The sequence below is a fragment of the Lolium rigidum genome, chromosome 5 (assembly GCF_022539505.1).
Source record: "Lolium rigidum isolate FL_2022 chromosome 5, APGP_CSIRO_Lrig_0.1, whole genome shotgun sequence".
Classification (NCBI taxonomy): domain Eukaryota; kingdom Viridiplantae; phylum Streptophyta; class Magnoliopsida; order Poales; family Poaceae; genus Lolium; species Lolium rigidum.
Genome location: NC_061512.1, coordinates 255,221,252 through 255,237,178, shown reverse-complemented (window position 1 = coordinate 255,237,178; position 15,927 = coordinate 255,221,252). Strand labels below are relative to the sequence as shown.

The 15,927-nt window shown below is 44.6% G+C and overlaps 2 protein-coding genes across 2 annotated transcripts; both read left to right on the top strand.

Annotated features, from left to right (window-relative positions):
• Nucleotides 1-1,043: 1,043 nt before the first annotated feature.
• Nucleotides 1,044-4,677, top strand: LOC124653379 (acyl carrier protein 2, chloroplastic-like). The gene is made up of 4 exons (XM_047192445.1): nt 1,044-1,104; nt 2,321-2,416; nt 3,865-3,987; nt 4,414-4,677. The coding sequence occupies exons 1-4, from the start codon at nt 1,057-1,059 to the stop codon at nt 4,531-4,533; spliced, it is 387 nt and encodes a 128-aa protein (XP_047048401.1). The 5' UTR covers nt 1,044-1,056; the 3' UTR covers nt 4,534-4,677.
• Nucleotides 4,678-6,354: 1,677 nt separating this feature from the next.
• On the top strand, nt 6,355-6,966 carry LOC124657481. The gene has a single exon (XM_047196026.1). The coding sequence runs from the start codon at nt 6,355-6,357 to the stop codon at nt 6,964-6,966; it is 612 nt and encodes a 203-aa protein (XP_047051982.1).
• The last annotated feature ends 8,961 nt before the right edge of the window (nt 6,967-15,927 follow it).

The window sequence follows — 15,927 nt, the reverse complement described above, 5'->3', positions numbered from 1 at the left end:
CTTCTCACAACCTGCTCAGCCGGCGACCTTCCCTCTCAGTAGCGTGCTCGCGCGGCGGCGGCCTTCCCGGCTGCTGCATGCTCGATGTGCTCTCGCGGCGGCGATGTGCTCGCCGGCATGCGCCGCCCACTCCCCCAATCGGCGGCGGCCTCCACCGCTGGTGCCTCCTCACGCGGCGGCGGCCTCCACCGTCGGTGCCTCCTCACATGGCGGCGGCCTCCACCGCTGGTGCGTGCTCGCGAGGCTACGGCCTCCATCGCTGTTGTGTGCTCGGCGGCGGCCTCCACCGCTGCGGAGTGGTCTGCGGCGGCCTCCACCGCTGCGGAGTGCTCGGCGGCGGTCTCCACCGCTGCGGCGTGCTCGGCGGCGGCGCCCGCCGGCGCGCTCTCCTGCTGGCGGCCTCTTTCCTCACTTCTATCTCCGGCGCAGCGCTGTTTCAGTTGTGGTTTTAGAGAGAGGGGAATTGTGTGGTCACAGCGGTAAGGAGAGGGTTGGGGATAAGCAACGTGCTCTATAAGGACGCGATGACGTTTCACGAATCGTAATGAACCGCCGCACACGGGACCAAGTTGTGCGGCGCTTCTCTTTATATTTTCCCATCTAAGATTTGTTAAAATTTAGATATATCTGGATACTACTTAATATGTATGTACATCCAAATTTAGATAAATTTTCGTCATATGACAGATGCCAGACGTTTCATGGAGGGAGGGAGTACCTCGTTCGTCCGACCGCCCGCAACAGCAGCAGAATCAGCTCAACCACATACGGACAACAGAAGCAAGCGCCGCCGTGCCCAAACATGTCAAACCAAGAACGTGCAACCCAGCCCACGCTGGCAGGTGGGCCCAGGATGGAAAACGAGGGGCGGAGGCAGCGAGAGACGCGCATCGTCACGGGCCCAGCGGGCCTCGTGACCTCCGCCGCACTCGATACGCCCGATGCCAGCCCGGCCCGCCCGCTATATAGCCGGGCTCCGTCTCACTCCCTTCCACGCGCACTCCGGTTGCTTCTGATTTGCCGCCCGCCCGACCTCCGCCACCCCCAGCCTCCCCCATGGCCTCCGCCGCCGCGTCCGCCGTCTCCTTCGCGAGGCCCGTCCAGGTACCACCCGCCCCTCCCTCTTCACCCCCTAGCAGCCTCCCTCGCGACCTCCGCCCGCCGCCACCGCCACGGTTCAAGTCGCGCGCGGCGGCGCCTTAGAACCCGGAGACCGCCCGCCCACCCTACGTTATTCCTCTGTCACGTTGTCTACGCGATCTGGTTGCGGATCCGCCCCTCTTTTTCCTCAGAGGGTTACTTGCCTATGCCCCCGGGAGGCCCCCGATTCGTCTGCCCATCGGCGATCTAATCGCCTGCGCCGTGGGTTTCGATTGGATCTGGCCTGGCGTGGCGGCCCTAGGGGCGTGATTCTGCTAGGGTGATCGACTGATCCATGGTATGCCACTGCGCGCGCTGAATCGATTGGATGTTCAGCAAGTCTGTTGCCTTTACATGCCCAATTTTAAAATAAATCAACTGTGCTCCGCGATGAACCTCAGTGCATGACGTGTAGCTCAGAAGATTTCTCAGATACAGGATTTCTGTCTTGTAACCTATGCAGTCACCGTTGGGATCTGAATAAACTAACTACAGTGGAAAACATGGAGTTTATAATTCTGATTATGAAAAATTCTTGGAGTATAATAGTTAGACCCCGTACAGGCTTCGTGGCACATAGTTTCTTTAGATCAATTGGCATGTTGTGCATTCCTGCATTTTTTGTTTAAAGCATGTCTAATCTTATGCCGGTAGCTAAATATATAAAGTGCACATATTCTTATCAGACTTTAGAAATCAAGAAAAGTTGTGCGTATGCAGGATCAAGTGAGTGTTTTCTTTTATGGCACCATAAAAAATCTGTAGTCCACTCGATGAACTTAAGTAGATAAGAAGGGAACTGCCGAACAGATCATGTTTGACAGTTTTAGAATATAGCCTAATCTAATCATGTCTGGAGATACCTGCAAAAAAATGGTCTCAACATAAGCAAGCTGAATTTTGTTTAGTTTATGGTGTGCTACAGGATATAGCTAGTACTCCCTCCGCTCCATGATTCTTCTCGTGGTTTTAGCTCAAATCTGAACTGAAACCATGACAAGGATTATGGAATGGAGACGGAGGGAGTATTATTTAGTGTGGACCCCTGCTTCTGTTTTTGGTTATCAGCAAGGCATCACTGATAATTTTATAATTTATATAGGCTCCATTACAATTTTTACAGTCAAACTAGTTGTTTGTTTTTTTCCTTTTCTAAGGAATCATGTTTGATGATTCACAGGCAATCAATGTTAAGTCAGCCTCCTTCTCTGCTCTGAGGAAGGATAATGTAGCCTTCCGTATGCAGTCAGCTCCGCTGAGATCTGTTTATTGCTCGGTAAGTTTCATCCTTGTCTGGTATTGTAATCACATACTACTAACTGATTGATGCTTGATTAATGCATACCTCATATTTTTCCATTCTATTTCATCTGCCAGTTTTTTTTATTTTTAGGGAAGGCCATCCCGGCTAGCTTTATTGATGATCAAATAATAGTTACATTGTCCAGAAGGGTTTGTATTTTTTTTTTTTAAAGCTAGGGGACTCCTCTACCCAATTACAATGAATTTTTGAAACATAGAAGACGTAGCTATTACATGAGCTGAACTATTCATCTCTGTTGGGCAATATTTAAACTCCACCTTCCGAATGATGCTTGTGCTTCCTAGGCAGTCTGCATAAATTGCAGTAGCATCGTTCCACATTTAATTTTCTTTGGAGCAGTATTGAAGTACAGTCAGACTCGGCTTCCAGCTGATTACATCGTTCCACATTTAATTTGCAGTAGCATCGTTCCACATTTAATTTTCTTTGGAGCAGTATTGAAGTACAGTCAGACTCGGCTTCCAGCTGATTACATCCTGTCTGAATTGCTAGCTGAAGCCCAGCTTGCATAGCATAGGCTTCCTCCATAGATGCAGATGGAACATGTGCAATATATTTACACAAGATAGCCACAAAATTACCCAGGTTATCGCTGATAATAGAACCAGTAGCTCCAGTTAAATCAGAAAAGTTGAAAGCTGCATCAACGCTCAATATGAGATACTTCGCTCTTGGTCTCCCTGTACTTCACCGGGATATACAGAGCTTAGTGGATTTAGCAGAGTCTGCAGCTATTACGCGGGTTGACATGGCACACCTAAACACTGATGGAATCCTTAACCACCATATATACAATGCAGCAATGGCGATCTCCTGTAGCATTATTGAAGAATAACCAGGAACCGAGACAGAAGTAGAAATAAGGAGCTCCTTGGCCCTGATCGATCGGCCTGGCAGGCATCTACTATAATAGCTTCAATCCCAAGAGCCTTTCAAATATCAACCGCACCTTTGCATTTAAATATCATATGGAGCACACCCTCCTCTTCATCTGTTAGTTGGTTTATCACTTCTCTGGATTGTGGTCACATAATTAAACATGCATGGTGCTAAACCTATGCATTCCAATATATTTCATTCCAGCTGTTTTCTCAGATGTCAACAAACCAGTCCTTATGCGTTTCCTCGCAGCAATGATTCCATGTCGCACTTAAATTGTGAATGTTTCTTGTAAAAATAATTTCGAGATAACTGTAGCAAAGTAGCTTCTTTTCGGTATCGTGCAGTTTGCATGAGTGGACTAGAATTTGACATAAGTAAGGTCTTAGTCTACTAGTACCAAACTTTATTTGCTTTCTAACTGGATTTTGATAAGCGAATAAATTTTATGGTCAATCTATGTGATGGGCTACCAATTGCTATGATTCTAACTGCTTCATACTGGTGTTGTAATTGAACAGGCCAAAAAGGAGACAGTAGACAAGGTCTGTGAAATTGTGAAGAGCCAGCTCGCTCTTCAACCAGGCACTGAAGTTTGTGGCTCCTCTAAGTTTACTGATCTTGGTGCCGATTCTTTGGATACGGTAAGTCATCCTAGCCGGACCGAGGTCCGCTCAATGGACAGAAATAGCATTCATATAATAGTTTTATTTTTGAGGATCACTCAGTTGGAAGTAGGACCAAGCTTGGGAGTGTGTAGGGCTCTCTTAGGTTAGCGATAGTTCTAGGCTGCTATGGAGAACCAAGCTGTTCCATATCTACATGCTGAGCAGTTATTCGCAGTACTTTGTGACTAGTTTATGCTACTCCCTTCGTTCCATAATTCTTGTTGTGATTGTAATTCAAATTTGAACTAAAACCATGACAAGAATTATGGAATGGAGGGAGTAACTTCTAAGGCGCTTGTTTGTGCTTGAATATAAGCATGTGATTACTAAGCATGGTTTCAAGTTTCATGTTGATATATCCTGTATATGTATATTTACACTTGCTGTCATTTTGTTTTGCAGGTTGAGATTGTTATGGGCCTTGAGGAGGCTTTCGGTATCACCGTGGAGGAGTCAAGTGCACAGGCAATCGCAACGGTGGAAGATGCCGCTGACCTCATCGACAGCCTTGTTGTTGCCTAGTAAACATAAAATCATGGCAATAATACGACAAGAGCTTAAAATGCGGCTGCCCATTCTATGTGCTAGATCTGAGTTGGTGAAATTTGTATCACTATTTTTGCCCGCATTGTGCTATTATAACATTTAAGCTATTGTGGAAGTAAATTTTTTTTGTCAAAATCTGTGTTGCGGAGTGATTTCATTGTCTGATATGTGTCATTGGAATTTCTTCGTGCCTTTTTGATATACACCTGCTTCATTAGGCATTGCTGGAGATATGCTTGTTTTGTGTGAGAATCTGAACATTACAAGTTGAAGTAGTTGTGGAAGGTTGTAAGAGCAAATGTTTTGAATTATCTTTACTCCTACATGCTATCTACCTGAACAAAACTATACTGTTTCTAGAGAGACTACTGTTACGGCAATTTCGCAAGAACCCATGGCCCAAGAATTTGAGTCTATGTATGATGGTTCCCCATTTGATCTCAATCTTGTCGCTAATCAGGCAATGCACATCACTCACCACTGACTTTGTCTGTCTTGGTGAAGCTGTATTAGCAAGTGCTTGCATGGTGAGTATGTGGTGCTGGGAATTCTTCTTTGGGTCTACTTTTGGTCAATCACTTGAACTTCTGCTGATATTTTTGGGCAGGGCTTGGAACGTTGTGAGTTCTAGCATATGCTTGTTTGATGTGAGAATCTGAACACTTTCAAACCTGATCATCCAGGAAAATTGAAGTCCTTGGCTTAGTACCCCCGTTACGTATAGTGATCAAGGTTTAAGAATTTAGTCTGATGGTTTACTGCATTTGATCTGATCATAGTGTTCACTATGATGGATGTCCTTATGATCCCAGTCTCGTTGTTAAACAACATATTCAGCCATCATGTTCATGGAGAATCTTTTGCTCCAATCAGGCGTATTTAACAAGACTAACACAGGCCTACTGCTTAGCACTAGAGTAATTTATGCTCTCCTTTTTGGCAGCATGAGTAACCTACTCATTGCGATGGAGCTCCCATTCCTACCAAAGGGGTGGAAAAGTTCATCATTCTGTCCAGCACGCGCAGCGCACGGGACGAAGGAAGTCGCACGAGCCCCAGGCGTGCCTCCCTAGCTGCACTCGATAAACACAGAAACAAAAACAAATACTACTATCTGTGTCCATATAAATAGATGTTTTATATTTATTAAAATTTTGTTGTATGTAGACACCCATTAGTGTATAGATACATTTAAATTTAGACAAATTTAAGACATATATTTTTTACTGAAGCCTGAAGGAGTAGCAAATGCTCGTCAGAATTACAGTCTGAAATCTTTGTGCGCCATCTCGAATGCTCGCAGGAGTACCGTGACATTGCAGCTGCTAATGCTCGTCAGAATTACGCTCTGAAACCATTGCGCACCATCTCAAGCTGCTGCGTTGCAGGAGAAGCAAAAGAGAAAATTTGTCGTGTCGCCGATGCAGTGCACTACATCAATGGCGCGGCAGCTCGAGTTGTGCCACTACACCACTGGCGCGGCAGCCTGCAGGTGGGACGTGGGAGGGAAATGAAGACCCTCTGCCGTCCGTGGTCGGAGCAAATTCCCCGACAGGCGCTCGCACGGGCTGCGTGCTTGCCCCTGCTGTCGGAGCGACAACTCCCTGCCGCGGCCATTGATTACTCTGAAGCTCGGCTTTATGGCGCGTCGATGCTCTCGCTAGCTGCTGCTACCGCCTGCACATATAGCTCCACCGCCCCCGGCGCAAAAGCGGATCGAGCACGAGCAGAGCGACAAGTGTGCGAGCTGTAGTAGAGAGTGGTGACCACCGGAGAGCGGAGAAGGCAGCAAGAAAGATGGCGGAGGTGGCGAAGAAGGCGCCGCGGAGGGAGGAGGAGCTGGTGGAGGCGGCGCTGGCGGCGGCCGCCGCGGCGCTGCTCGTGTCGGGCGTCAAGAAGCTCGCGCCGGCCGTGCTCGTGGCGCCCTGCTGGTCGTGGCTGTGGTGGCCGCTCCCCGCCGCGGCGCCGTCGCCCGTCCTCTTCCTGCTCCTCAACGTCGTCATCGCCTCCATCGTCGTCGCCTCCGTGCAGCCGGCCAGGCGCGCGGCCGCGGCCACGAAGGGCGCGGGCGGCGTCATCGCGGATGCCGCGGCGACGCCAGCGGCCGCCGACGAGGGAGCGAGGAAGCTCAAGAAAAGGAGGAGCAAGAAGCGCGGAGAGGATTCCGCGGCGCCGGCGTCCGTCGTCGCGGCGGAAAGCTGCTGCATGGCGCTCGTGGCGATGAGCGACACGGCGGCCACGGACGAACAGGAAGCGGCACCCGTCGGCGACGCGGGAGAGGAGGTGGACAGGCGCGCCGAGGAGTTCATCTCGGCGTTCCGGCACCGCCTCCGGGTCGACTCCTTCTCGTCCCGTCGCCGGGACTCCGATGCCGCCGAGGCAGGGGCGGCCATCGCGCCGCGCTGTTGACCCGAGTTCGCAGCTCGCAAATCGTGCTGCAGTCGCCATGTTTTCCTTATTGGGTTCAGATACAGTTTCGTTCGCTTTGTTCTGAACCTCTTGCTCTTTTGATCTGAGCTGTAGCTATTACTAGTAGTATTTCGACGTCAACTGGATGAATCTTGAACAAACTTTTCTTGCTCTTCTAAAAAATTACACGTATTTTTTTGTTTGACTGTAACTACGGCGGGGGCATAAGTCAGCCTAAACAAATATTCAGCAAAGTTATCTAGGAAACTTTTCAGACTTGAACCAGAGTACACGGGGTTACAAGATAAGAAAAAAAAAACACACCAACAACACACAAAACCGAGTTAGAAGAAACAGATGATCTTTCGAGTGATCTGAATATGAAAAAAACTATGATCATGATCGAGCTTATGGAGATATATAAAGATGAGGAATTGATGTGGTATCAAAAAGCTCATGAGAAATAGCTCCTTGAGGGAGATTTAAATACAAGTTATTTTCATCGAGTGGCCAATGGTCGCAAAAGAAAAAATACTATGATCTCCCTTGATGACAATGGTGTTATTATTGAGGGAACTGAAAATCTCTTGAGCCACGCCACCTCTTATTATAAGAATCTGTTTGGCCCGGCTCCTGGAAACCTTTTTCCTCTTAACCATTCAATGTGGAAATCACATGAGAAAATGAATGATGCTGATAATGAGATCATCAGTAGACCTTTCTCTGTTGAGGAAGTGAAAGACGCGTTGTTCTCAATGAAGAAAAACAAAGCTCCTGGCCCTGACAATATCCCCATCGAATTTTACCAACACTGTTGGCCTATTGTAAAAAATGATATAATGAATATCTTTTATGCTTTTCATGATGGTTCCCTGGATGTACAGCGCCTCAATTATGGAATCATCACCCTTTTGCCAAAAATGGCTGATGCTAATAAAATAAGTCAATACAGACCTATTTGCCTCCTCAGATGCATATATAAGCTGCTTACCAAAGTCCTTACCATTAGGGTGGAACCCTTCCTCTCTAAGATTGTTAGTTTTCATCAAAATGCTTTTATGAAAAACAGAACTATAGTTGATGGGATTATGTCCCTTCATGAGCTCACGCATCATACTCATGTCAAAAAACATGTTGGGGTTATCCTTAAGCTTGATTTCGAAAAAGCTTTTGACAAGGTGAATTGGAATTTCCTCTTGGACAGTCAGCGAGCCATGGGCTTTGGGGATTTTTGGTGTGATAAGGTTGAAAAAATTCTCAATAATGGCACGGTTTCCGTTAAGATCAATAATACAACTGGTCCCTACTTCCAAAGCTCGAAAGGGGTTCGTCAAGGCGATCCCCTATCTCCTTTCCTTTTTAATTCTGCTGCGCAATGCCTTACCAAAATGGTTCTTGAGGCTCAAGAAAATGGCCTCCTTACTGGTCTGGCACCTGACCTTGTTGATAAGGGTGTCGCAATCATGCAATATGCCGACGACACGGTTCTTTGTCTAACACATGATTTTGATAAAGCTATCAACCTGAAACTGCTTCTTTACCTTTTCGAGTTAATGTCGGGGTTAAAGATAAACTATCAGAAAAGCGAGATTTTCCTTATTGGAGGAGACAATGATATAGCTAGTTTTTATGCTGACATGTTTGGCTGCCAAATTGGAATCTTACCCATGAAATATCTGGGCGTCCCGGTTTCTTTCCGATGTCTGAAAAATTCTGACTTGGCATTTGTAGAAAACAAGTTCATTAAAAAGCTAGATGCTTGGATTGGTGGATCCGCTTCCTCCGGGGGAAGATTGACTTTAGTTGACGCATGTCTTTCCAATTTGCCTTCTTATGTTATGAGCATGTTCTTGTTAAATAAGACCTTCATAGAGAAACTAGATAAACATAGACGTCGTTTCTTTTGGCATGGAAAAAAACAGAAAAAAGGATATTATATGGTCAAATGGACCAGAGTTTGTCGGTCAAAAAAGAAAGGTGGTCTAGGTGTCAAAGACCTTAGGAAGCAAAACATTAGCCTTGATACGTCTCCAACGTATCGATAATTTCTTGTGTTCCATGCCACATTATTGATGTTATCTACATGTTTTATGCACACTTTATGTCATATTCGTGCATTTTCTGGAACTAACCTATTAACAAGATGCCGAAGTGCCGCTCCTCGTTTTCGCTGTTTTTGGTTTCGAAATCCTAGTAACGAAATATTCTCGGAATCGGACGAAATCAACGCCAAAGATCTTAGAATCCCCGGAAGCATCCGGAACACACCGTAGAGGTCGAGGGGGGCCACAGTGGCCACCAAACCCTAGGCCGGCGCGGCCGAGGGGGGCCGCGCCGCCCTATGGTGTGGCCCCCCTGTCAGCCCTCCTGCGCCACCTCTTCGCCTATATAAAGCCCCTGGATCGGAAACCCTGAGGCGAAGAACCACGATACGGAAAACCTTACGGAGACGCCGCCATCGCGAAGCCAAGATCTGGGGGACAGGAGTCTCTGTTCCGGCACCCTGCCGGAGCGGGGAAGTGCCCCCGGAAGGTTTCTCCATCGACACCGCTGCCATCTCCACCGCCATCTTCATCACCGCCGTCGCTCCCATGAGGAGGGAGTAGTTCTCCATCGAGGCTCGGGCTGTACCGGTAGCTATGTGGTTCATGTCTCTCCTATGTGTTTCAATACAATAATCTCATGAGCTGCCTTACATGATTGAGATTCATATGATGATGCTTGTAATCTAGATGTCATTATGCTAGTCAAGTGAGTTTTACTTATGTGATCTCCGGAGACTCCTTGTCCCACGTGTGTAAAGGTGACAAGTGTGTGCACCGTGTGGGTCTCTTAGGCTAGATTTCACGTAATACTTATTCACTGTTGAATGGCATAGTGAGGTGCTTATTTATATCTCTTTATGATTGCAACATGTTTTGTATCACAATTTATCTATGTGCTACTCTAGTGATTTGTTATTAAAGTAGTTTTATTCCTCCTGCACGTGTGTAAAGGTGACAGTGGGTGCACCGTGTTAGTACTTGGTTTATGCTATGATCATGATCTCTTGTAGATTGCGAAGTTAACTATTGCTATGATAATATTGATGTGATCTATTCCTCCTACATATGCATGAAGGTGACAAGTGTGCATGCTATGCTAGTACTTGGTTTAGTCTATTGATCTATCTTACACTATAAGGTTACTTAAACATGAGCATTATTGTGGAGCTTGTTAACTCCGGCATTGAGGGTTCGTGTAATCCTACGCAATGTGTTCATCATCCAACAAAAGTGTAGAGTATGCATTTATCTATTCTCGTTATGTGATCAATGTTGAGAGTGTCCACTAGTGAAAGTGTAATCCCTAGGCCTTGTTCCTAAATACTCGCTATTGCTCGCTTGTTTACCGTTTTCATCGCGTTACTACCGCTCGCGTTACTACCGCTTGTTTACTCGTCTCGGGCAAAGCACTTGTTCCGGTGCCGTTGCTACTACTTATTCATACCACCCGTATTTCACTATCTCTTCGCCGAACTAGTGCACCTATTAGGTGTGTTGGGGACACAAGAGACTTCTTGCTTTGTGGTTGCAGTGGTTGCATGAGAGGGATATCTTTGACCTCTTCCTCCCCGAGTTCGATAAACCTTGGGTATTCACTTAAGGGAAACTTGCCGCTGTTCTACAAACCTCTCGCTCTTGGAGGCCCAACACCGTCTACAAGAATAGAAGCTCCCGTAGACATCAAGCACTTTTCCGGCGCCGTTGCCGGGAGGAAAGGTAAAAGGCTCTCATACTACGGTCCCGTGTAAAGTATTTTTCCGGCGCCGTCGTGTGTGTGCTCGAAGCTATTTCCTTTAGATCCCGCAATTGCATCTTTTTGTTTCTTGTTTACACTAGTTTGGCATAATGTATAAGAGTGAGCTTCTTATTCTATTTCCCGATTTAAAACATGGATTGTTTGATGCGAAAATTAAAAAACCTATGAAATCTTCTTTGCATGCTCGGTAGTAATATTAGTATGAACACTTTGAACACCATTGTTGACAATAATATAGAAAGTTCTAAGCTTGGGGAAGCTGGTTTTCATGATCTTTTTAGTCCCCCAAGCATTGAGGAGAAAATTTTCTGTGATGATACTTTGCCTCCTATTTATGATGATAATGATAGTAGTCTTTTGGTACCACCTGTTATGGAGGATAAATTTTATTATGATTACAATATGCCTCCTACACTTGATGAAAATAATAATGATAGCTACTTTGTTGAATTTGCTCCCACTACAACTAATAAAATTGATTATGCTTATGTGGAGAGTAATAATTTTGTGCATGAGACTCATGATAAGAATGCTTTATGTGATAGTTATATTGTTGAGTTTGCTCATGATGCTACTGAAAGTTATTATGAGAGAGGAAAATATGGTTGTAGAAATTTTCATGTTACTAAAACACCTCTCTATGTGCTGAAATTTTTGAAGCTACACTTGTTTTATCTTCCTATGCTTGTTACTTTGCTCTTCATGAACTTGTTTATTTACAAGATTCCTATGCATAGGAAGCATGTTAGACTTAAATGCGTTTTGAATTTGCCTCTTGATGCTCTCTTTTGCTTCACATACTATTTCTTGCGAGTGCATCATTAAAACTCGCTGAGCCCATCTTAATGGCTAAAAAGAAAGAACTTCTTGGGAGATAACCCATGTGTTATTTTGCTACAGTACTTTGTTTTATATTTGTGTCTTGGAAGTTGTTTACTACTGTAGCAACCTCTCCTTATCTTAGTTTTGTGTTTTGTTGTGCCAAGTAAAGTCTTTGATAGTAAAGTAAGTACTAGATTTGGATTACCGCGCAGTAAACAGATTTCTTTGCTGTCACGAATCTGGGTCTAATTCTCTGTAGGTAACTCAGAAAATTATGCCAATTTACGTGAGTGATCCTCAGATATGTACGCAACTTTCATTCAATTTGAGCATTTTCGTTTGAGCAAGTCTGGTGGCCTAATAAAATCCATCTTTACGGACTGTTCTGTTTTGACAGATTCTGCCTTTTATTTCGCATTGCCTCTTTTGCTATGTTGGATGAATTTCTTTGATCCATTAATGTCCAGTAGCTTTATGCAATGTCCAGAAGTGTTAAGAATGATTGTGTCACCTCTGAACATGTTAATTTTTATTGTCCACTAACCCTCTAATGAGTTGTTTCGAGTTTGGTGTGGAGGAAGTTTTCAAGGGTCAAGAGAGGAGGATGATATACTACGATCAAGAAGAGTGAAAAGTCTAAGCTTGGGGATGCCCCGGTGGTTCATCCCTGCATATATCAAGAAGACTCAAGCGTCTAAGCTTGGGGATGCCCAAGGCATCCCCTTCTTCATCGATAAATTATCGTGTTCCTTCTCTTGAAACTATATTTTTATTCGGTCACATCTTATGTACTTTACTTGGAGCGTCTGTGTGCTTTTGTTTTTGTTTTTGTTTGAATAAATTGGATTACATCATGCTTTTGTGGGAGAGAGACACGCTCCGCTGGTTCATATGAACACATGTGTTCTTAGCTCATAATATTCATGGCGAAGTTTCCTCTTCGTTAAATTGTTATATGGTTGGAATTGGAAAATGATACATGTAGTAATTGCTATAATGTCTTGGGTAATGTGATACTTGGCAATTGTTGTGCTCATGTTTAAGCTCTTGCATCATATACTTTGCACCTATTAGTGAAGAATACATAGAGCATGCTAAAATTTGGTTTGCATAATTGGTCTCTCTAAAGTCTAGATAATTTCTAGTATTGAGTTTGAACAACAAGGAAGACGGTGTAGAGTCTTATAATGTTTTCAATATGTCTTTTATGTGAGTTTTGCTGCACCGGTTCATCCTTGTGTTTGTTTCATATAGCCTTGCTAGCCTAAACCTTGTATCGAGAGGGAATACTTCTCATGCATCCAAAATACTTGAGCCAACCACTATGCCATTTGTGTCCACCATACCTACCTATACTACATGGTATTTTTCCGCCATTCCAAAGTAAATTGCTTGAGTGCTACCTTTAAAATTCCATCATTCACCTTTGCAATATATAGCTCATGGGACAAATAGCTTAAAAACTATTGTGGTATTGAATATGTAATTATGCACTTTATCTCTTATTAAGTTGCTTGTTGTGCGATAACCATGTTCATCGGGGAACGCCATCAACTCATTGTTGAATTTCATGTGAGTTGCTATGCATGTTCGTCTTGTCCGAAGTAAGGGCGATCTACACCGAGTTGAATGGTTTGAGCATGCATATTGTGAGAGAAGAACATTGGGCCGCTAACTAAAGCCATGATTCATGGTGGAAGTTTCAGTTTTGGACAAATATCCTCAAGTCTCTAATGAGAAAAGAATTAATTGTTGTCAAATGCTTTAAGCATTAAAAGAGGAGTCCATTATCTCGTTGTCTATGTTGTCCCGGTATGGATGTCTAAGTTGAGAATAATCAAAAGCGAGAAATCCAAATGCGAGCTTTCTCCTTAGACCTTTGTACAAAGTGGCATAGAGGTACCCCTTGTGAAACTTGGTTAAAGCATATGTATTGCGGTGATAATCCGGTAGTCCAAGCTAATTAGGACAAGGTGCGGGCACTATTAGTACACTATGCATGAGGCTTGCAACTTATAAGATATAATTTACATGATGCATATGCTTTATTACTACCGTTGACAAAATTGTTTCATGTTTTCAAAATCAAAGCTCTAGCACAAATATAGCAATCGATGCTTTTCCTCTATGAGGACCATTCTTTTACTTTCATTGTTGAGTCAGCTTCACCTATTTCTCTCCATCTCAAGAAGCAAACACTTGTGTGAACTGTGCATTGATTCTTACATATTTGCATATTGCATTTGTTATATTGCTTTGTATTGACAATTATCCATGAGATATACATGTTATAAGTTGAAAGCAACCGCTGAAACTTCATCTTCCTTTGTGTTGCTTCAATACCTTTACTTTGAATTATTGCTTTATGAGTTAACTCTTATGCAAGACTTATTGATGCTTGTCTTGAAGTGCTATTCATGAAAAGTCTTTGCTTTATGATTCAGTTGTTTACCCATGTCATATACATTGTTTTGATCGCTGCATTCACTACATATGCTTTACAAATAGTATGATCAAGTTTATGATGGCATGTCACTCCGTAAATTATCTTTGTTATCGTTTTACTCGCTTCGGGACGAGCAGTAACTAAGCTTTGGGATGCCGATACGTCTCCAACGTATCGATAATTTCTTGTGTTCCATGCCACATTATTGATGTTATCTACATGTTTTATGCACACTTTATGTCATATTCGTGCATTTTCCGGAACTAACCTATTAACAAGATGCCGAAGTGCCGCTCCTCGTTTTCTCGCTGTTTTTGGTTTCGTAAATCCTAGTAACGAAATATTCTCGAATCGGACGAAATCAACGCCAAAGATCTTAGAATCCCCGGAAGCATCCGAACACACCGTAGAGGTCGAGGGGGCCACAGGGCCACCAAACCCTAGGCCGGCGCGGCCGCAGGGGGGCCGCGCCGCCCTATGGTGTGGCCCCCCGTCGCCCCTCCCCGCGCCGCCTCTTCGCCTATATAAAGCCCCCGGATCGAAAACCCCGAGGCGAAGAACCACGATACGGAAAACCTTCCGGAGCCGCCGCCATCGCGAAGCCAAGATCCGGGGGACAGGAGTCTCCGTTCCGCACCCCGCCGGAGCGGGGAAGTGCCCCCGAAGGTTTCTCCATCGACACCGCTGCCATCTCCACCGCCATCTTCATCACCGCCGCTGCTCCCATGAGGAGGGAGTAGTTCTCCATCGAGGCTCGGGGCTGTACCTGGTAGCTATGTGGTTCATCTCTCTCTATGTGTTTCAATACAATAATCTCATGAGCTGCCTTACATGATTGAGATTCATATGATGATGCTTGTAATCTAGATGTCATTATGCTAGTCAAGTGAGTTTTACTTATGTGATCTCCGGAGACTCCTTGTCCCACGTGTGTAAAGGTGACAAGTGTGTGCACCGTGTGGGTCTCTTAGGCCAGATTTCACGAATACTTATTCACCGTTGAATGGCATAGTGAGGTGCTTATTTATATCTCTTTATGATTGCAACATGTTTTGTATCACAATTTATCTATGTGCTACTCTAGTGATTTGTTATTAAAGTAGTTTTATTCCTCCCGCACGTGTGTAAAGGTGACAAGTGGGTGCACCGTGTTAGTACTTGGTTTATGCTATGATCATGATCTCTTGTAGATTGCGAAGTTAACTATTGCTATGATAATATTGATGTGATCTATTCCTCCTACATATGCATGAAGGTGACAGTGTGCATGCTATGCTAGTACTTGGTTTAGTCTATTGATCTATCTTACACTATAAGGTTACTTAAACATGAGCATTATTGTGGAGCTTGTTAACTCCGGCATTGAGGGTTCGTGTAATCCTACGCAATGTGTTCATCATCCAACAAAAGTGTAGAGTATGCATTTATCTATTCTGTTATGTGATCAATGTTGAGAGTGTCCACTAGTGAAAGTGTAATCCCTAGGCCTTGTTCCTAAATACCGCTATTGCTCGCTTGTTTACCGTTTCTATCTGCGTTACTACCGCTGCGTTACTACCGCTTGTTTACCGTCCCGGGCAAAGCACTGTTCCGGTGCCGTTGCTACTACTTATTCATACCACCTGTATTTCACTATCTCTTCGCCGAACTAGTGCACCTATTAGGTGTGTTGGGGACACAAGAGACTTCTTGCTTTGTGGTTGCAGTGGTTGCATGAGAGGGATATCTTTGACCTCTTCCTCCCTGAGTTCGATAAACTTTGGGTATCCACTTAAGGGAAACTTGCTGCTGTTCTACAAACCTCTGCTCTTGGAGGCCCAACACTGTCTACAAGAATAGAAGCTCCCGTAGACATCAAGCCTTTTATGCAAATGGTGGTGGAAACTTGACAC

Bases quoted from the DNA above. Each gene is read 5' to 3' on its own strand.
- LOC124653379 (XM_047192445.1), top strand. From the start codon at position 1,057: ATGGCCTCCGCCGCCGCGTCCGCCGTCTCCTTCGCGAGGCCCGTCCAG. The intron at 1,105-2,320 runs GTACCACCCGCC...GATGATTCACAG, and splicing joins CCTTCGCGAGGCCCGTCCAG to GCAATCAATGTTAAGTCAGC. The intron at 3,988-4,413 runs GTAAGTCATCCT...TTTGTTTTGCAG, and splicing joins GTGCCGATTCTTTGGATACG to GTTGAGATTGTTATGGGCCT.
- LOC124657481 (XM_047196026.1), top strand. From the start codon at position 6,355: ATGGCGGAGGTGGCGAAGAAGGCGCCGCGGAGGGAGGAGGAGCTGGTG.